The 22,331-nt window shown below is 48.5% G+C and overlaps 1 protein-coding gene across 2 annotated transcripts in view; it reads left to right on the top strand.

Moving 5' to 3' along the window:
• The window catches only part of IPO7 (importin 7), a 351,366-nt gene that overhangs the window by 179,483 nt on the left and 149,552 nt on the right, over window positions 1-22,331 (top strand). For both annotated transcript variants that reach the window (XM_069223632.1, XM_069223633.1), the window contains one exon: window positions 542-747. In XM_069223632.1, coding sequence (XP_069079733.1) covers window positions 542-747 — 206 coding nt within the window. The remainder of the gene's footprint in view (window positions 1-541; window positions 748-22,331) is intronic.

Here is a 22,331-nt window from a genome sequence, read left to right as displayed (position 1 = left end):
TGGTCCCATTGCTAACTGATCTGTTCCACCTTGACTATGTAGAATAGTTAAACCTGTGCCTCAGTATGCAAGTGCTTTGGAACATTTTTGTACATCTACCACAGCTACTTTTCTGTATTTGTTAGCCACTGGGCCCATCCTAGATTGTATAAGCACATTTTCTGCTAGATTGTCATGGAATAAGTAATTAACATGTTAGTCTTACCACTGTCTTAAGGGGGGCATGAGGTATGAATGTGTGTTAACATGTCACCAAGCAGTCTCCACAATATGCCATCAAACTCATGACAGACTCACTCTGTAACAGTATTGCACTTACTTAACCCCCAGGCATGTTTGCTCAGTCACACTATTTTCAGACCAGCAAGTCTTTTGGAATACCATTGACCTCTTTCTGGTTGCAGTGAGCAATCATGATGCCCCATCAGTCAGCGGGAATAGCACCTAAAAGACAGAACCTGCATATAGAGGAATGTTTTTAGTTTGTATAGTTAAAAAAAAAAAAAAAAGCTTACAGGGTTATCATATTTTTGTTTTCTAGGCTGCACGACAGAAAGATGTGCGTCCTTGGACTGTGTGCTCTTATTGATCTAGAGCAGAGACCGCAAGTTTTAAATCAGATTTCTGGTCAGATACTGCCAGCCTTTCTTCTTTTATTTAATGGTTTGAAAAGAGCCTATGCCTGCCATGCAGAGCACGAAAATGAAAGTGATGAAGAAGAGGATGGTGAAGAAGATGAAGAAGCTGGTAGGTGTGGCTAAATCACAGGTTTGCACTCTTGGAGCTTTGATTTCAAAATCCTAATCATAGTTTTACACTCTTAATTTAATGGATGCAGCATGTGTGGCTGTAGATGCACATGCTTTGCATACTCCTGCTGTGGTGTTTGGGCTGTTTGCAACCTGTTTTTCTTTAAAGAAGTATTTTTAGTTGCAATATAGTGATTCCTGCTTTAGTTGGTAATGTGTATAGGCATCGGCTGTTCCAAATTGGCATCGAAGCCACTATAGGTCCCAAAGGCCTCAATGTCCGACATGTCGGACATCAGCAGCACAGAAAGCACCATCAGTGGCTGGGCACAACTGAGCATTCCGTTCTCTACAGGAGTTGAATGCTTGCCAGAAGCGGTTCTTCATTCACCCACAAACTGGAAAAATGTTGACCAAAGCCTTAGACACTGCCAAGGAAGAGAAAGTTGTCCTTTGAGGAGCACATTTATTGGAACCCACACCTCCCCACTGTTCGGACCTAAGAGCAGGGATACCAGGCCCTTCTCTCAGAGAAGCTGGAGGAAAACCTATGATGAAGCCAGTAAGGCAAAGTATAGGAGAGCTGCCAGGCTCTACCACTCCGAAATAAGAGCCTCTCAATTGGCATATTTCTTTTCCAAAATTGAGTTGTCCTGTAATTCTCCCAAGGAGATTTTTCAGATTAAGACCTCACAGAACCTAAGCTTAGCGATGCTGCCCAGGAATTCTCAATTGAGCAAATTAATAATTAGGCTCACTTCTTTCTGAAGATGCAAGATATCTATTTTTCTCTGTACAGTGTATTTTCTGAAAGATTGTTCCAGTAGTCTGTCAGCACAATCAACCTCACAGCTTTTCCAGGCCTTACTTTGAACTTTCTTACATTTCTCCTTAGCTCAATAAAATTAGGTTTCCCTCTTGACCTTGTCCCACTTCACATTTCAAGGCTGGGATTATTGCCCTGCTCTTGGTCAACTTACTGAATCTCTCCCTCACAAGTGGGCATGTCCCCTTGCACTGAAAGCATCCAGTGATTAAGCTGCATTTAAAGAAATCTGGTCTTGACCCTCACTTCCTGCCAACCCGGCCTTCTACCCCTACTCAAATGGGTTTTACACCACAGATAAGCACAGAAACTGCTGTGCATGTCAGTAATGGAGGAAGCTAGACGTCATTTGGATAAAGGAGGTTCAACTGTGATCATTCTTAGACATCAGCTTAGCCTTCAACACAGTTGCTCATGCCACTCTTTGTCAAATAGTGCACGCTGACATTGAAGGCCGCACCCTAAAATGGCTCACCTCCTTTCTGGAGAAACAGACCTTTCAGGACTTGGACCGCACCGGTTACTCTAGCACCTTACTTAGGAGTTGTAGAGTCCCTACGATGCTCCCTGAGCCCCACTTTAAAAAAAAAAATATTTACATGCACCCACTAGCTGAGATTGTTCGCTTCCATGGGCTTTCAGAAGTCTCATACACGGATACTCAGATGGTGATTTCAATTTCTTCTCCCACCAGCTTGTCCCACCCTAGCCTTTCTTCCTGCCTCCAGGAAGAAACCATATGGATGGCAAACCTCAAGTTCAAACTTAAAGAAGACAAGTCTGAGGGGGATTACACTGGGAACAACCTCAGCAAGTGCACCCCTCCCTTGGCCCTGTCATACGGGAGATTCTAGCCAGCTCGAAGCCTGTTACAAAACACCTTGGTATTTTGCTTGATTACAGCCTTACCCTGGAACATCAAGCTGTTTTGGGATCTTGAGATTTGCTTAGAAAGGTACTTTTTGTTTATTTCTTGGCAAGAAGACTTATTATCCAGGCTCTTGATAATTCTTGGATCGATTATGGACATGCTTTGTACCTTGGTTCCCCTCAATATGTGATCGAGATTACAGGTCACTGAAAATACTGTAGCTTGCCTCCTCATGAACCTCCCTAGACACTCATCAGTAAACAAAACTGAGTGTTCGGTGGCATGTGTAGCTGCAGATACACATGCTGTGCATAGTCCGCCGTCTGGTGTTGGGCTCGGAGTGTTACAAGTTGTTTTTCTTCGAAGAAGTCTTTTCGAGTCACGAGACCGAGGGACTCCTCCCACTTCGGTTCCATTGCGCATGGGCGTCGACTCCATCTTAGATTGGTTTTTTTCCGCCATCTGGTTCGGACGTGTTCCTTTTCGCTCCGTGTTTCGGGTCGGAAAGTTAGTCAGAATCTCTGAAAAATTAGTCGGTATTGTTTCGTTCGGTATCGGGATAGTTAGGGCAAATAGACACCGAACCTTCAAGAGCTCCGGTAGCCCTTTGGGGTATTTTCGATCCCCCGTCGGGTCCTGGTTGGCCCGACCGCGTGCAACACGAAGACTGATGGAACGGACCCCGTTCCGATTCTGTCCTAAATGCCACAATAAATATCCTTATACAGACCAACATTTGGTCTGTAACTTGTGCCTGTCCCCCGAGCACAAGGAGACGTGTGAGGCCTGTCGCACGTTTCGGTCGAGGAAAACGCTCAGAGACCGAAGAGCCAGGAGGTTGCAGATGGCATCCACGCCGACAGGACAACAACGGTTCGAGGAAGAAGAAACTTTCTCCATCCACGAGTCGGATTCCGAAGAATTCGACGTCGAAGAGCAACCAACCGTGAGTAAAACATCGAAACAAAGATCACACGAAAAAACAGACAAAGCCCAGGGGACGCCAATGCCAACAGGCCATGGCTTAACCCATAAAGTAGGTGACCGTCCATCGGCACCGAAAAAGGGCGAGCTGGTGCCGAAGTCGTCCGACTCAGGTCGAGACACAGGCACGCAGCAATCTCGGGACCGAGAGAGTGGTGCAGAAAAGGGTCGACACAGAGACAGCGGCACCGAAGCTGCTCGGCACAGACAGCGGCACCGAAGATGGTCGGCACCGAGAGGGCACAACACCGAAAAAAAGAAAGATCTTGTCGGAGCCGAAAAAAACTAAAGACACGGTTTCGGTGCCTAAACACCCGGCAACCGAACCGAAAACCAGTTCCTACTCAGAGGAACAATCACTGTCCTCCCAACTAAAAAGACACAGATTTGAGGAGGAATTACAAACAGAAGTAGATCACACGCAAAAGTGGATCTTTATCCAAAGGGGTACAGGGAAGATCAGCACTCTTCCCCCCACCCCCCACCCCCCCCCCCCCCCCCCCCCCCCAATCAGAAGGAAAAGGAAACTTGACTTCCAGCAACAAGACAAGCCACCACAAGCACCGGTGGTAAAGAAGGTAACTCCTCCACCCTCTCCACCACGTCAACTCATGTATCACCGGCACAGACTTCACCACAATGACCAGCTCATACCACCATGAGCCAAGATGATCAGGATGCATGGGACCTCTATGACGCTCCAGTATCGGACAATAGCCCAGAGTCGTACCCAACTAAACCCTCACAACCTGAGGACAGTACAGCATATGCACAGGTGGTAGCTAGGGCAGCCCAATTTCATAATGTATCGCTACATTCGGAGCCTATCGAGGATGACGTCCTCTTTAACGCCCTGTCCTCCACCCATAGCCATTATCCAAGCCTTCCTATGCTCCCGGGAATGCTAAGGCACGCTAAACAGATTTTTAAGGAGCCAGTTAAAAGCAGAGCAATAACTGCAAGGGTGGAGAAAAAATACAAGGCACCACCCACAGACCCTGCTTTTATTACATCACAACTGACACCAGATTCAGTAGTCGTAGGAGCAGCTCGTAAAAGAGCCAACTCGCATACATCAGGCGACGCACCACCTCCGGACAAGGAGAGCCGCAAGTTTGATGCAGCTGGGAAGAGGGTTGCAGCACAAGCTGCAAATCAGTGGCGCATCGCCAACTTGCAAGCACTCCTAGCGCAATACGACAGGGCCCATTGGGACGAGATGCAGCATTTCATCGAGCACCTCCCCAAAGAATTCCAGAAACGAGCGCAACAAGTGGTTGAAGAGGGACAAAATATCTCCAACAACCAGATACGTTCTTCTATGGATGCAGCAGATACAGCTGCAAGAACAATAAATACTGCTGTGACGATAAGGAGGCACGCATGGCTGCGCACATCTGGCTTCAAACCTGAGATACAACAGGCAGTGCTCAATATGCCGTTTAATGAACAGCAATTGTTTGGGCCAGAAGTGGACACTGCATTTGAAAAATTAAAGAAGGACACAGACACAGCCAAAGCCATGGGCGCACTCTATTCCCCGCAGGGCAGAGGCACATTTGGCACATTTCGCAAAACAACTTTCAGAGGAGGGTTTCGAGGTCAAGCCACAGAAGCCAGCACCTCACAAGCAAGACCACCTACCAGGGACAATATCAAAGGGGAGGCTTTCGGGCCAATACAGAGGGGGCCAATTCCCAAGAAACCGGGGAAAATTTCAAGGTCCCAAAACCCCTCAAAATAAACAGTGACTCACTCACAGGTCACACAACCCCTTCACACAACACCAGTGGGGGGAAAACTAAGCCAGTTCTACAAATCTTGGGAGGAAATAACAGACACTTGGGTCTTAGCAATTATCCAACATGGTTATTGCATAGAATTTCTCCAAATCCCTCCAAACGTCCCACCGAAAACACACTATATCAAAACAGCATATAGACCTTCTAGGACTAGAAGTTCAAGCATTACTGCAAAAAGACGCAATAGAATTAGTACCAAATCCACAAAAGAACACAGGAGTTTACTCACTGTACTTTCTAATACCAAAAAAGACAAAAGTCTGATGTAGGAAGTTGGCTCTGTATGTGCTATTTCAAAGTAAGGAATAGCATGCACAGAGTCCAAGGGTTCCCCTTAGAGGTAAAATAATGGTAAAAAGAGAATACTAATGCTCTATTTTGTGGTAGTGTGGTCGAGCAGTAGGCTTATCAAAGGAGTAGTGTTAAGCATTTGTTGTACATACACATAGACAATAAATGAGGTACACACACTCAGACAAATCCAGCCAATAGGTTTTGTTATAGAAAAATATCTTTTCTTAGTTTGTTTTAAGAACCACAGGTTCAAATTTTACATGTAATATCTTGTTTGAAAGGTATTGCAGGTAAGTACATTAGGAACTTTGAATCATTTCAATTGCATGTATACTTTTCAAGTTATTGACAAATAGCTACTTTAAAAGTGGACACTTAGTGCAATTTTCACAGTTCCTGGGGGAGGTAAGTTTTTGTTAGTTTTACCAGGTAAGTAAGACACTTACAGGGTTCAGTTCTTGGTCCAAGGTAGCCCACCGTTGGGGGTTCAGAGCAACCCCAAAGTCACCACTCCAGCAGCTCAGGGCCGGTCAGGTGCAGAGTTCAAAGTGGTGCCTAAAACGCATAGGCTATAATGGAGAGAAGGGGGTGCCCCGGTTCCGGTCTGCTTGCAGGTAAGTACCCGCGTCTTCGGAGGGCAGACCAGGGGGGTTTTGTAGGGCACCAGGGGGGACACAAGCCCACACAGAAATTTCACCCTCAGCAGCGCGGGGGCGGCCGGGTGCAGTGTAGAAACAAGCGTCGGGTTTTCAATGTTAGTCTATGAGAGATCAAGGGATCTCTTCAGCGCTGCAGGCAGGCAAGGGGGGGGCTTCCTCGGGGAAACCTCCACTTGGGCAAGGGAGAGGGACTCCTGGGGGTCACTTCTGCAGTGAAAGTCCGGTCCTTCAGGTCCTGGGGGCTGCGGGTGCAGGGTCTTTTCCAGGCGTCGGGACTTAGGTTTCAGAGAGTCGCGGTCAGGGGAAGCCTCGGGATTCCCTCTGCAGGCGGCGCTGTGGGGGCTCAGGGGGGACAGGTTTTGGTACTCAGTCGTAGAGTAGTCCGGGGGTCCTCCCTGAGGTGTTGGTTCTCCACCAGCCGAGTCGGGGTCGCCGGGTGCAGTGTTGCAAGTCTCACGCTTCTTGCGGGGAGTTGCAGGGTTCTTTAAAGCTGCTTCTTGAGACAAAGTTGCAGTCTTTTTGGAGCAGGTCCGCTGTCCTCGGGAGTTTCTTGGCGTCGTCGAAGCAGGGCAGTCCTCAGAGGATTCAGAGGTCGCTGGTCCCTTTGGAAGGCGTCGCTGGAGCAGAGTTCTTTGGAAGGCAGGAGACAGGCCGGTGAGTTTCTGGAGCCAAGGCAGTTGTTGTCTTCTGGTCTTCCTCTGCAGGGGTGTTCAGCTGGGCAGTCCTTGTTGCAGGAATCTGATTTTCTAGGGTTCAGGGTAGCCCTTAAATACTAAATTTAAGGGCGTGTTTAGGTCTGGGGGGTTAGTAGCCAATGGCTACTAGCCCTGAGAGTGGGTACACCCTCTTTGTGCCTCCTCCCAAGGGGAGGGGGGTCACAATCCTAACCCTATTGGGGGAATCCTCCATCTGCAAGATGGAGGATTTCTAAAAGTTAGTCACCTCAGCTCAGGACACCTTAGGGGCTGTCCTGACTGGCCAGTGACTCCTCCTTGTTGTTCTCATTATTTTCTCCGGCCTTGCCGCCAAAAGTGGGGGCCGGGCCGGAGGGGGCGGGCAACTCCACTAGCTGGAGTGTCCTGCGGTGCTGTGACAAAGGGGGGAGCCTTTGAGGCTCACCGCCAGGTGTTACAGCTCCTGCCTGGGGGAGGTGTTAGCATCTCCACCCAGTGCAGGCTTTGTTACTGGCCTCAGAGTGACAAAGGCACTCTCCCCATGGGGCCAGCAACATGTCTCTAGTGTGGCAGGCTGCTGGAACTAGTCAGCCTACACAGACAGTCAGTTAAGTTTCAGGGGGCACCTCTAAGGTGCCCTCTGGGGTGTATTTGGCAATAAAATGTACACTGGCATCAGTGTGCATTTATTGTGCTGAGAAGTTTGATACCAAACTTCCCAGTTTTCAGTGTAGCCATTATGGTGCTGTGGAGTTCGTGTTTGACAAACTCCCAGACCATATACTCTTATGGCTACCCTGCACTTACAATGTCTAAGTGTAGGAAGTTGGCTCTGTATGTGCTATTTCAAAGTGAGGAATAGCATGCACAGAGTCCAAGGGTTCCCCTTAGGTAAAATAGTGGTAAAAACAGATAATACTAATGCTCTATTTTGTGGTAGTGTGGTCGAGCAGTAGGCTTATCCAAGGAGTAGTGTTAAGCATTTGTTGTACATACGCATAGACAATAAATGAGGTACACACACTCAGAGACAAATCCAGCCAATAGGTTTTGTATAGAAAAATATATGTTCGATGGCATCTGTCGCTGTAGATACGCATGTTCTGCAATAGCTCGCCATCTGGTGTTGGGCCGGAGTGTTACAAGTTGTTTTTCTTCGAAGAAGTCTTTCGAGTCACGGGACCGAGTGACTCCTCCTTTTGTCTCCATTGCGCATGGGCGTCGACTCCATCCTCGATTGTTTTTTTTCCGCCATCGGGTTCGGACGTGTTCCTGTCGCTCCGAGTTTCGGAACAGAAAAAATAGTTAATTTCGGAAGATTTTCGTCGGTATTGTTGCGTTCGGGATCGGCATACTTACATTCAACACCGCATCGAAGATCGAAGAGCTCCGGTGCCCTTCGGGGTAATTTTTCGATCCTCCGTCGGGGCCTGGTCGGCCCGACCGCGTGCTGAAGAACGCCGATGGAACGGACCCCGTTCCGTTTCTGCCCCAAATGCCACAATAAATACCCCTACACAGACCAACACTTGGTCTGCAACCTGTGCCTGTCACCTGAGCACAGCGAAGACACCTGCGAGGCCTGTCGTGCGTTCCGGTCCCGAAAAACACTCCGAGACCGTCGAGCCAGAAGACTTCAAATGGCGTCCGCACCGACAGCCCGACGGGAGTTCGAGGAACAGGAAGAGGAAGGTACCTTCTCGATCCAAGACTCAGACTCCGAAGGATTCGACGATACACAAACCGTGAGTAAGACGTCGAAAACCACACAAAGAAACATTTACAAGGCCCAGGGGACGCCACTGCCACCAGGCCATGGCTCAACCCATAAAATCGGTGACCGACCGTCGGCACCGAAAAAGGCCCAAACAGTGCCGAGATCGTCCGACTCCGGTCGAGACACCGGCACGCAGCCTTCTCGGGACCGAGAAAGTGCTGGAGACAAGCCTCGACACCGAGATGCCGGTGTGGACACGGCTCGACGCCGAGACAGCAGCACCGAAACAGATCGACGCCGAGAGGTTTCGGCCCCGAAAAGGAAAAAAGTCACCTCGGAGCCGAAAAAACACGCAGACAAAGTTTCGACGCCGAAACAAACTGCAAGCGACCCAGCTTCAGGCTCTTATACAGAAGAGCACTCGCTAACCTCCCAAATGCAGAAGCATAGGTTTGAGGAAGAGCTACAAGCAACTGATGCGGACCATACGCAAAAGCGTATCTTCATTCAGCAGGGGACAGGAAAAATAAGCACCCTTCCCCCCATTAGGAGAAAGAGAAGGTTGGAGTTCCAGACGGAACAAGCACCACAACCAAAAGTGGTGAAAAGAGTTACACCACCACCCTCTCCTCCGCCCGTGATTAACGTTTCACCAGCACAAACGCCATCACACTCCCCAGCTCACACCACCATGAGCCAGGGTGACCAAGACCAGGACGCATGGGACCTATACGACGCCCCAGTGTCAGATAACAGCCCAGAGGCATACCCTACAAAACCATCTCCACCAGAAGACAGCACCGCGTACTCTCAGGTGGTGGCTAGAGCAGCACAATTTCACAACGTAAGCCTCCACTCAGAACAGGTCGAGGATGATTTCTTGTTCAACACACTCTCCTCCACCCACAGCTCCTACCAAAGCCTGCCTATGCTCCCTGGTATGCTCCGGCACGCAAAAGACATATTTAAGGACCCGGTCAAAAGTAGGGCAATCACACCAAGGGTGGAAAAAAAGTATAAGCCGCCTCCTACAGACCCGGCTTTCATCACAACACAGCTGCCACCAGACTCTGTTGTTGTAGGAGCAGCTAGGAAAAGGGCCAACTCTCACACATCTGGAGATGCACCACCCCCAGATAAAGAAAGCCGCAAGTTTGATGCAGCTGGTAAAAGAGTCGCAGCACAAGCTGCAAACCAGTGGCGCATCGCGAACTCCCAGGCACTACTTGCGCGCTATGACAGAGCCCACTGGGACGAGATGCAACATCTCATTGAACATCTGCCCAAAGACTTCCAAAATAGGGCAAAACAAGTGGTTGAGGAGGGACAGGCCATCTCCAACAACCAGATCCGCTCCTCCATGGACGCTGCAGATACAGCTGCACGGACAATTAATACATCTGTAACTATCAGAAGGCATGCATGGCTCCGAACGTCTGGATTTAAACCAGAGATTCAACAAGCAGTTCTCAATATGCCTTTTAATGAAAAAGAACTGTTCGGTCCAGAAGTGGACACAGCGATTGAGAAACTCAAAAAAGATACGGACACTGCCAAAGCCATGGGCGCACTCTACTCCCCGCAGAGCAGAGGGAATTACAGCTCATTCCGTAAAACGCCCTTTCGAGGGGGGTTTCGGGGTCAAAGCACACAAGCCAGCACCTCACAAGCCACACCGTCCAGTTACCAAGGACAGTATAGAGGAGGTTTTCGGGGACAATATAGAGGAGGGCAATTCCCTAGAAATAGAGGAAGATTCCAAAGCCCCAAAACCCCTACTACTAAACAGTGACTCACATGTCACTCACCCCCTCCACACAACACCAGTGGGGGGACGAATAGGTCATTATTACAGAGCATGGGAGAAAATCACTACAGACACTTGGGTTCTAGCAATTATCCAACATGGTTACTGCATAGAATTTCTACAGTTCCCTCCAAACATACCACCAAAAGCACAAAATTTAACAACACACCATTCCAATCTCCTAGAGATAGAAGTGCAGGCACTATTGCAAAAGAATGCAATCGAATTAGTGCCAAACACACAAATAAACACAGGAGTTTACTCACTGTACTTTCTGATACCAAAGAAGGACAAAACACTGAGACCAATCCTAGACCTCAGAGTAGTCAACACTTTCATCAAATCAGACCACTTCCACATGGTCACACTACAAGAAGTATTGCCATTGCTAAAGCTGCACGACTACATGGCAACTTTAGACCTCAAGGATGCTTATTTCCATATACCAATTCACCCATCGCACAGGAAATACCTAAGGTTTGTATTCAAAGGAATACATTACCAATTCAAGGTACTGCCTTTCGGATTAACAACCGCACCAAGAGTCTTTACCAAATGTCTAGCGGTAGTCGCTGCACACATCAGAAGGCAGCAAATACATGTGTTCCCATATCTAGACGACTGGCTAATCAAGGCCCATTCGTTAATAGAGTGCTCAAATCACACAAATCATATCATACAAACCCTCTTCAAACTAGGGTTCACCGTCAATTTCACAAAATCCAAAATTCGGCCACGCAAGGTACAACAATACCTGGGAGCCATAATAGACACATCAAAAGGAGTAGCCACTCCAAGTCCACAAAGAATTCAAAATTTCAACACCATCATACAACGCATGTATCCAACACAAAAGATACAAGCAAAGATGGTATTACAACTCCTAGGCATGATGTCATCATGCATAGCCATTGTCCCAAACGCAAGACTGCACATGAGGCCCTTACAACAATGCCTAGCATCACAGTGGTCTCAAGCACAGGGTCACCTTCTAGATCTGATGTTAATAGACCGCCAAACTTACCTCTCGCTTCTGTGGTGGAACAACATAAATTTAAACAAGGGGCGGCCTTTCCAAGACCCAGTGCCACAATACGTAATAACAACAGATGCTTCCATGACAGGGTGGGGAGCACACCTCGATCAACACAGCATACAAGGACAATGGAACGTACATCAAACAAAACTGCATATCAATCACCTAGAACTTCTTGCAGTTTTTCAAGCACTAAAAGCTTTCCAACCAATAATAGTTCACAAATACATTCTCGTCAAAACAGACAACATGACAACAATGTATTATCTAAACAAGCAGGGAGGGACGCACTCCACGCAGTTAAGCATGTTAGCACAAAAAATTTGGCATTGGGCAATTCACAACCAAATTCGCCTAATTGCACAGTTTATACCAGGGATACAAAATCAACTCGCAGACAATCTCTCTCGAGATCACCAACAGGTCCACGAATGGGAAATTCACCCCCAAATACTGAACACTTATTTCAAACTCTGGGGAACACCTCAGATAGACTTGTTTGCAACAAGGGAGAACGCAAAATGCCAAAACTTCGCATCCAGATACCCACACAAACAATCCCAAGGCAATGCCCTATGGATGAACTGGTCAGGGATATTTGCTTACGCTTTTCCTCCTCTCCCTCTCCTTCCTTACCTGGTAAACAAACTCACTCAAAGCAAACTCAAACTCATATTGATAGCACCAACTTGGGCAAGGCAACCCTGGTACACAACGCTGCTAGACCTATCAGTGGTACCCTGCATCAAATTGCCCAACAGGCCAGATCTGTTGACACAGCACAACCAAAGGATCAGACACCCAGATCCAGCATCGCTGAATCTAGCAATCTGGCTCCTGAAATCCTAGAATTCGGGCACTTACAACTTACCCAAGAATGTATGGAAGTCATAAAACAAGCAAGAAGGCCATCCACCAGGCACTGCTATGCAAGTAAATGGAAGAGGTTTGTTTGCTACTGCCATATTAATCAAATACAACCATTACACACAACTCCAGAACATGTAGTGGGTTACTTGCTTCACTTACAAAAATCTAACCTAGCTTTCTCTTCCATTAAGATTCACCTTGCAGCAATATCTGCATACCTGCAGACTACCTATTCAACTTCCCTATATAAAATACCAGTCATTAAAGCATTCATGGAGGGCCTTAGGAGAATTATACCACCAAGAACACTACCTGTTCCTTCATGGAACCTAAATGTTGTCCTAACTAGACTTATGGGTCCACCTTTTGAACCCATGCACTCCTGCGACATACAGTTCCTAACCTGGAAGGTGGCATTTCTCATCGCCATTACTTCCCTGAGAAGAGTAAGCGAGATTCAGGCGTTTACTATACAGGAACCTTTTATACAACTACACAAAAATAAAGTCGTCCTAAGGACCAATCCTAAATTTTTGCCAAAGGTTATTTCACCGTTCCATCTAAATCAAACAGTGGAACTTCCGGTGTTCTTTCCACAGCCAGATACCGTAGCTGAAAGGGCACTACATACATTAGATGTCAAAAGAGCATTAATGTATTACATTGACAGAACAAAGAACATCAGAAAGACTAAACAACTCTTTATTGCATTTCAAAAACCTCATGCAGGAAACCCAATTTCAAAACAAGGTATAGCCAGATGGATAGTTAAATGCATCCAAATCTGCTACCTTAAAGCTAAACGACAGCTGCCCATTACACCAAGGGCACACTCAACCAGAAAGAAAGGTGCTACCATGGCCTTTCTAGGAAACATCCCAATGCAAGAAATATGTAAGGCAGCCACATGGTCTACGCCTCACACATTCACCAAGCACTACTGTGTAGACGTGTTATCCGCACAACAAGCCACAGTAGGTCAAGCTGTATTAAGGACATTATTTCAGACTACTTCCACTCCTACAGGCTGATCCACCGCTTTTGGGGAAATAACTGCTTACTAGTCTATTGCAGAACATGCGTATCTACAGCGACAGATGCCATCGAACTGAAAATGTCACTTACCCAGTGTACATCTGTTCGTGGCATCAGTCGCAGTAGATTCGCATGTGCCCACCCGCCTCCCCGGGAGCCTGTAGCAGTTTGGAAGTTACCTTCAATTATTTATATATGTATCATCTCAACCTTAAATAAGTGCATACTTAGTCACTCCATTGCATGGGCACTATTACTACAATTCAACTCCTACCTCACCCTCTGCGGGGAAAAACAATCGAGGATGGAGTCGACGCCCATGCGCAATGGAGACAAAAGGAGGAGTCACTCGGTCCCGTGACTCGAAAGACTTCTTCGAAGAAAAACAACTTGTAACACTCCGGCCCAACACCAGATGGCGAGCTATTGCAGAACATGCAAATCTACTGCGACTGATGCCACGAACAGATGTACACTGGGTAAGTGACATTTTCATTTCTTAGTTTATTTTAGGAACCACAGGTTCAAATTCTACATGTAATATCTCATTCGAAAGGTATTGCAGGTAAGTACTTTAGGAACTTCAAATCATCAAAATTGCATGTATACTTTTCAAGTTATTCACAAATAGCTGTTTTAAAAGTGGACACTTAGTGCAATTTTCAGAGTTCCTAGGGGAGGTAAGTATTTGTTAGGTTAACCAGGTAAGTAAGACACTTACAGGGCTTAGTTCTTGGTCCAAGGTAGCCCACCGTTGGGGGTTCGGAGCAACCCCAAAGTCACCACCCCAGCAGCTCGGGGCCGGTCAGGTGCAGAGTTCAAAGTGGTGCCCAAAACACATAGGCTAGAATGGAGAGAAGGGGGTGCCCCGGTTCCGGTCTGCTTGCAGGTAAGTACCCGCGTCTTCGGAGGGCAGACCAGGGGGGTTTTGTAGGGCACCGGGGGGGGACACAAGCCCACACAGAAATTTCACCCTCAGCGGCGCGGGGGCGACCGGGTGCAGTGTAGAAACAAGCGTCGGGTTCGCAGTGTTAGTCTATGAGAGATCTCTGGATCTCTTCAGCGCTGCAGGCAGGCAAGGGGGGGGTTCCTCGGGGAAACCTCCACTTGATCAAGGGAGAGGGACTCCTGGGGGTCACTCCTCCAGTGAAAGTCCGGTCCTTCAGGTCCTGGGGGTTGCGGGTGCAGGGTCTCTCCCAGGTGTCGGGACTTTGGATTCAAAGAGTCGCGGTCAGGGGAAGCCTCGGGATTCCCTCTGCAGGCGGCGCTGTGGGGGCTCAGGGGGGGACAGGTTTTTGTACTCAGTCTTAGAGTAGTCCTGGGGTCCCTCCTGAGGTGTTGGATCGCCACCAGCCGAGTCGGGGTCGCCGGGTGCAGTGTTGCAAGTCTCACGCTTCTTGCGGGGAGCTTGCAGGGATCTTTAAAGCTGCTGGAAACAAAGTTGCAGCTTTTCTTGGAGCAGGTCCGCTGTCCTCGGGAGTTTCTTGTCTTTTCGAAGCAGGGGCAGTCCTCAGAGGATGTCGAGGTCGCTGGTCCCTTTGGAAGGCGTCGCTGGAGCAGGATCTTTGGAAGGCAGGAGACAGGCCGGTGAGTTTCTGGAGCCAAGGCCGTTGTCGTCTTCTGGTCTTCCGCTGCAGGGGTTTTCAGCTAGGCAGTCCTTCTTGTAGTTACAGGAATCTGATTTTCTAGGGTTCAGGGTAGCCCTTAAATACTAAATTTAAGGGCGTGTTTAGGTCTGGGGGGTTAGTAGCCAATGGCTACTAGCCCTGAGGGTGGGTACACCCTCTTTGTGCCTCCTCCCAAGGGGAGGGGGTCATAATCCTAACCCTATTCGGGGAATCCTCCATCTGCAAGATGGAGGATTTCTAAAAGTTAGTCACTTCAGCTCAGGACACCTTAGGGGCTGTCCTGACTGGCCAGTGACTCCTCCTTGTTGCTTTCTTTGTTCCCTCCAGCCTTGCCGCCAAAAGTGGGGGCCGTGGCCGGAGGGGGCGGGCAACTCCACTAAGCTGGAGTGCCCTGCTGGGCTGTGACAAAGGGGTGAGCCTTTGAGGCTCACCGCCAGGTGTCACAGCTCCTGCCTGGGGGAGGTGTTAGCATCTCCACCCAGTGCAGGCTTTGTTACTGGCCTCAGAGTGACAAAGGCACTCTCCCCATGGGGCCAGCAACATGTCTCTAGTGTGGCAGGCTGCTGGAACCAGTCAGCCTACACAGATAGTTGGTTAAGTTTCAGGGGGCACCTCTAAGGTGCCCTCTGTGGTGTATTTTACAATAAAATGTACACTGGCATCAGTGTGCATTTATTGTGCTGAGAAGTTTGATACCAAACTTCCCAGTTTTCAGTGTAGCCATTATGGTGCTGTGGAGTTCGTGTAAAACAGACTCCCAGACCATATACTCTTATGGCTACCCTGCAATTACAATGTCTAAGGTTTTGTGTAGACACGGTAGGGGCACAGTGCTCATGCACTGGTACCCTCACCTATGGTATAGTGCACCCTGCCTTAGGGCTGTAAGGCCTGCTAGAGGGGTGACTGACCTATACTTGCATGGGCAGTGAGAGGCTGGCATGGCACCCTGAGGGGAGTGCCATGTAGACTTACTCGTTTTGTTCTCACTAGCACACACAAGCTGGCAAGCAGTGTGTCTGTGCTGAGTGAGAGGTCTCCAGGGTGGCATAAGACATGCTGCAGCCCTTAGAGACCTTCCTTGGCATCAGGGCCCTTGGTACTAGAAGTACCAGTTACAAGGGACTTATCTGGATGCCAGGGTCTGCCAATTGTGGATACAAAAGTACAGGTTAGGGAAAGAACACTGGTGCTGGGGCCTGGTTAGCAGGCCTCAGCACACTTTCAATTGTAAACATAGCATCAGCAAAGGCAAAAAGTCAGGGGGCAACCATGCCAAGGAGGCATTTCCTTACACTTTACAAGCTGGGTTTCTCCATCAACTATGCAAAGTCACACCTTTTGCCGGGTCAAACACAGCAATACTTAGGAGCGACAATCAACACAACAGAAGGGATAGCCACTCCAATTCCACAAAGGGTTCAAACTTTTCACAAGGTGATACAAGCCATGTATCCAACACAAAAGATACATGCAAAGATGGTATTAAAACTCCTAGGCATGATGTCCTCATGCATAGCCATTGTCCCAAACGCAAGATTGCACATGCGGCCCTTGCAACAGTGCCTAGCATCACAATGGTCACATGCACAGGGTCAACTTCTAGATCTGGTGTTGATAGACCGCCAAACATACATCTCGCTTCTATGGTCGAACAGTACAAATTTAAACAAAGGGCGGCCTTTCCAAGACCCAGTGCCACAATACGTGATAACAAATGCTTCCATGACAGGATGGGGAGCACACCTCAATCAACACAGCATCCAAGGACAATGGGACGTACATCAAAGAAAGTTTCATATAAATCACCTAGAACTGTTAGCAGTATTTCTAGCGTTGAAAGCATTCCAACCCATGATAACCCACAAATACATTCTTGTCAAAACAGACAACATGACAACAATGTATTATTTAAACAAACAGGGGGGGACACATTCGACACAGTTGTGTCTCCTAACACAAAAAATATGGCATTGGGCAATTCACAACCACATTTGCCTAATAGCACAGTTTATTCCAGGGATCCAGAACCAGCTAGCAGACAATCTCTCTCGGGATCACCAACAGGTCCACGAATGGGAAATTCACCCCCAAATCCTGAACACTTACTTCCAAATTTGGAGAACACCTCAAATAGATCTATTTGCAATAAAAGAAAACGCAAAATGCCAAAACTTCGCATCCATGTACCCACACCGGCAATCCCAAGGCAATGCTCTATGGATGAATTGGTCAGGGATATTTGCGTACGCTTTTCCCCCTCCCCCTCTCCCTCTCCTTCCATATCTAGTAAACAGATTGAGTCAAAACAAACTCAAACTCATACTAATCGCACTACCATGGGCAAGACAACCTTGGTATACAACACTACTAGACCTGTCAGTAGTACCTCATGTCAAACTACCCAACAGGCCAGATCTGTTAACACAACCCAAACAACAGATCAGGCATCCAAACCCTGCATCGCTGAATCTAGCAATTTGGCTCCTGAAATCCTAGAATTTGGACACTTAGGCCTCACTCAAGTGTATGGAGGTCATTAAACAAGCTAGAAAACCTTCCACTAGACACTGCTATGCAAGTAAATGGAAAAGATTTGTTTGTTACTGTCATAATAATCAAATTCAACCATTGCATGCATCTCTGAAAGATGTAGTAGGATATTTACTACATTTACAAAAATCAAATCTAGCTTTCTCTTCCATAAAAATACATCTCGCAGCAATATCTGCTTACCTGCAGATTACTCATTCAACTTCCCTATTTAGAATACCTGTCATTAAAGCGTTTATGGAGGGCCTAAAGAGAATTATACCACCAAGGACACCACCTGTTCCTTCATGGAACCTCAACACTGTCTTAACAAGGCTCATGGGTCCACCTTTCGAACCCATGCATTCTTGTGAAATGCAATACTTAACGTGGAAAGTTGCATTTCTCATTGCCATTACATCTCTGAGAAGAGTAAGTAAAATACAGGCGTTTACCATACAAGAACCATTTATTCAAATACACAAAAATAAGGTCGTTCTAAGAACAAATCCAAAATTCTTACCAAAGGTTATCTCACCTGTAGGAAGTTGGCTCTGTATGTGCTATTTCAAAGTAAGGAATAGCATGCACAGAGTCCAAGGGTTCCCCTTAGAGGTAAAATAGTGGTAAAAAGAGATAATACTAATGCTCTATTTTGTGGTAGTGTGGTCGAGCAGTAGGCTTATCCAAGGAGTAGTGTTAAGCATTTGTTGTACATACACAGACAATAAATGAGGTACACACACTCAGAGACAAATCCAGCCAATAGGTTTTCTTATAGAAAAATATCTTTTCTTAGTTTATTTTAAGAACCACAGGTTCAAATTTAACATGTAATATCTTGTTTGAAAGGTATTGCAGGTAAGTAAATTAGGAACTTTGAATCATTTCAATTGCATGTATACTTTTCAAGTTATTCACAAATAGCTACTTTAAAAGTGGACACTTGGTGCAATTTTCACAGTTCCTGGGGGAGGTAAGTTTTTGTTAGTTTTACCAGGTAAGTAAGACATACAGGGTTCAGTTCTTGGTCCACGGTAGCCCACCGTTGGGGGTTCAGAGCAACCCCAAAGTTACCACACCAGCAGCTCAGGGCCGGTCAGGTGCAGAGTTCAAAGTGGTGCCCAAAACGCATAGGCTTCAATGGAGAGAAGGGGGTGCCCCGGTTCCGGTCTGCTTGCAGGTAAGTACCCGCGTCTTCGGAGGGCAGACCAGGGGGGTTTTATAGGGCACCGGGGGGGACACAAGCCCACACAGAAATTTCACCCTCAGCAGCGCGGGGGCGGCCGGGTGCAGTGTAGAAACAAGCGTCGGGTTCGCAATGTTAGTCTATGAGAGATCAACGGATCTCTTCAGCGCTGCAGGCAGGCAAGGGGGGGCTTCCTCGGGGAAACCTCCACTTGGGCAAGGGAGAGGGACTCCTGGGGGTCACTTCTGCAGTGAAAGTCCGGTCCTTCAGGTCCTGGGGGCTGCGGGTGCAGGGTCTTTTCCAGGCGTCGGGACTTAGGTTTCAGAGAGTCGCGGTCAGGGGAAGCCTCGGGATTCCCTCTGCAGGCGGCGCTGTGGGGGCTCAGGGGGGAACAGGTTTTGGTACTCACAGTCGTAGAGTAGTCCGGGGGTCCTCCCTGAAGTGTTGGTTCTCCACCAGCCGAGTCGGGGTCGCCGGGTGCAGTGTTGCAAGTCTCACGCTTCTTGCGGGGAGATTGCAGGGTTCTTTAAAGCTGCTCCTTTGGATAAAGTTGCAGTCTTTTTGGAGCAGGTCCGCTGTCCTCGGGAGTTTCTTGTCGTCGTCGAAGCAGGGCAGTCCTCAGAGGATGCAGAGGTCGCTGGTCCCTTTGGAAGGCGTCGCTGGAGCAGAGTTCTTTGGAAGGCAGGAGACAGGCCGGTGAGTTTCTGGAGCCAAGGCAGTTGTTGTCTTCTGGTCTTCCTCTGCAGGGGTTTTCAGCTAGGCAGTCCTTCTTCTTGTTGTTGCAGGAATCTAATTTTCTAGGGTTCAGGGTAGCCCTTAAATACTAAATTTAAGGGCGTGTTTAGGTCTGGGGGGGTTAGTAGCCCATGGCAGTGGGTACACCCTCTTTGTGCCTCCTCCCAAGGGGAGGGAGGTCACAATCCTAACCCTATTGGGGGAATCCTCCATCTGCAAGATGGAGGATTTCTAAAAGTTAGTCACTTCAGCTCAGGACACCTTAGGGGCTGTCCTGACTGGCCAGTGACTCCTCCTTGTTGTTCTCATTATTTTCTCCGGCCTTGCCGCCAAAAGTGGGGGCCGGTGCCGGAGGGGGCGGGCAACTCCACTAGCTGGAGTGTCCTGCGGTGCTGTGACAAAGGGGTGAGCCTTTGAGGCTCACCGCCAGGTGTTACAGCTCCTGCCTGGGGGAGGTGTTAGCATCTCCACCCAGTGCAGGCTTTGTTACTGGCCTCAGAGTGACAAAGGCACTCTCCCCATGGGGCCAGCAACATGTCTCTCGTGTGGCAGGCTGCTGGAACTAGTCAGCCTACACAGATAGTCGGTTAAGTTTCAGGGGGCACCTCTAAGGTGCCCTCTGGGGTGTATTTTGCAATAAAATGTACACTGGCATCAGTGTGCATTTATTGTGCTGAGAAGTTTGATACCAAACTTCCCAGTTTTCAGTGTAGCCATTATGGTGCTGTGGAGTTGGTGTAAAACAGACTCCCAGACTGTAGGAAGTTGGCTCTGTATGTGCTATTTCAAAGTGAGGAATAGCATGCACAGAGTCCAAGGGTTCCCCTTAGAGGTAAAATAGTGGTAAAAAGAGATAATACTAATGCTCTCTTTTGTGGTAGTGTGGTCGAGCAGTAGGCTTATCCAAGGAGTAGTGTTAAGCATTTGTTGTACATACGCATAGACAATAAATGAGGTACACACACTCGGAGACAAATCCAGCCAATAGGTTTTGTATAGAAAAATATCTTTTCCTAGTTTATTTTAGGAACCACAGGTTCAAATTCTACATGTAATATCTCATTCGAAAGGTATTGCAGGTAAGTACTTTAGGAACTTCAAATCATCAAAATTGCATGTATACTTTTCAAGTTATTCACAAATAGCTGTTTTAAAAGTGGACACTTAGTGCAATTTTCACAGTTCCTAGGGGAGGTAAGTATTTGTTAGGTTAACCAGGTAAGTAAGACACTTACAGGGCTTAGTTCTTGGTCCAAGGTAGCCCACCGTTGGGGGTTCAGAGCAACCCCAAAGTCACCACCCCAGCAGCTCAGGGCCGGTCAGGTGCAGAGTTCAAAGTGGTGCCCAAAACACATAGGCTAGAATGGAGAGAAGGGGGTGCCCCGGTTCCGGTCTGCTTGCAGGTAAGTACCCGCGTCTTCGGAGGGCAGACCAGGGGGGTTTTGTAGGGCACCGGGGGGGACACAAGCCCACACAGAAATTTCACCCTCAGCGGCGCGGGGGCGGCCGGGTGCAGTGTAGAAACAAGTGTCGGGTTCGCAGTGTTAGTCTATGAGAGATCTCGGGATCTCTTCAGCGCTGCAGGCAGGCAAGGGGGGGGTTCCTCGGGGAAACCTCCACTTGGGCAAGGGAGAGGGACTCCTGGGGGTCACTTCTCCAGTGAAAGTCCGGTCCTTCAGGTCCTGGGGGCTGCGGGTGCAGGGTCTCTCCCAGGCGTCGGGACTTTGGATTCAAAGAGTCGCGGTCAGGGGAAGCCTCGGGATTCCCTCTGCAGGCGGCGCTGTGGGGACTCAGGGGGGACAGGTTTTGGTACTCACAGTATCAGAGTAGTCCTGGGGTCCCTCCTGAGGTGTTGGATCGCCACCAGCCGAGTCGGGGTCGCCGGGTGCAGTGTTGCAAGTCTCACGCTTCTTGCGGGGAGCTTGCAGGGATCTTTAAAGCTGCTGGAAACAAAGTTGCAGCTTTTCTTGGAGCAGGTCCGCTGTCCTCATGAGTTTCTTGTCTTTTCGAAGCAGGGGCAGTCCTCAGAGGATGTCGAGGTCGCTGGTCCCTTTGGAAGGCGTCGCTGGAGCAGGATCTTTGGAAGGCAGGAGACAGGCCGGTGAGTTTCTGGAGCCAAGGCAGTTGTCGTCTTCTGGTCTTCCGCTGCAGGGGTTTTCAGCTAGGCAGTCCTTCTTCTTGTAGTTGCAGGAATCTAATTTTCTAGGGTTCAGGGTAGCCCTTAAATACTAAATTTAGGTCTGGGGGGTTAGTAGCCAATGGCTACTAGCCCTGAGGGTGGGTACACCCTCTTTGTGCCTCCTCCCAAGGGGAGGGGGTCACAATCCTAACCCTATTGGGGGAATCCTCCATCTGCAAGATGGAGGATTTCTAAAAGTTAGTCACTTCAGCTCAGGACACCTTAGGGGCTGTCCTGACTGGCCAGTGACTCCTCCTTGTTGCTTTCTTTGTTCCCTCCAGCCTTGCCGCCAAAAGTGGGGGCCGTGGCCGGAGGGGGCGGGCAACTCCACTAAGCTGGAGTGCCCTGCTGGGCTGTGACAAAGGGGTGAGCCTTTGAGGCTCACCGCCAGGTGTCACAGCTCCTGCCTGGGGGAGGTGTTAGCATCTCCACCCAGTGCAGGCTTTGTTACTGGCCTCAGAGTGACAAAGGCACTCTCCCCATGGGGCCAGCAACATGTCTCGGTTGTGGCAGGCTGCTGGAACCAGTCAGCCTACACAGATAGTCGGTTAAGGTTTCAGGGGGCACCTCTAAGGTGCCCTCTGGGGTGTATTTCACAATAAAATGTACACTGGCATCAGTGTGCATTTATTGTGCTGAGAAGCTTGATACCAAACTTCCCAGTTTTCAGTGTAGCCATTATGGTGCTGTGGAGTCCGTGTTTGACAGACTCCCAGACCATATACTCTTATGGCTACCCTGCAC

This window comes from Pleurodeles waltl, chromosome 3_1 (genome assembly GCF_031143425.1).
Source record: "Pleurodeles waltl isolate 20211129_DDA chromosome 3_1, aPleWal1.hap1.20221129, whole genome shotgun sequence".
Classification (NCBI taxonomy): domain Eukaryota; kingdom Metazoa; phylum Chordata; class Amphibia; order Caudata; family Salamandridae; genus Pleurodeles; species Pleurodeles waltl.
This window is presented reverse-complemented; position numbering and strand designations above follow the sequence as displayed.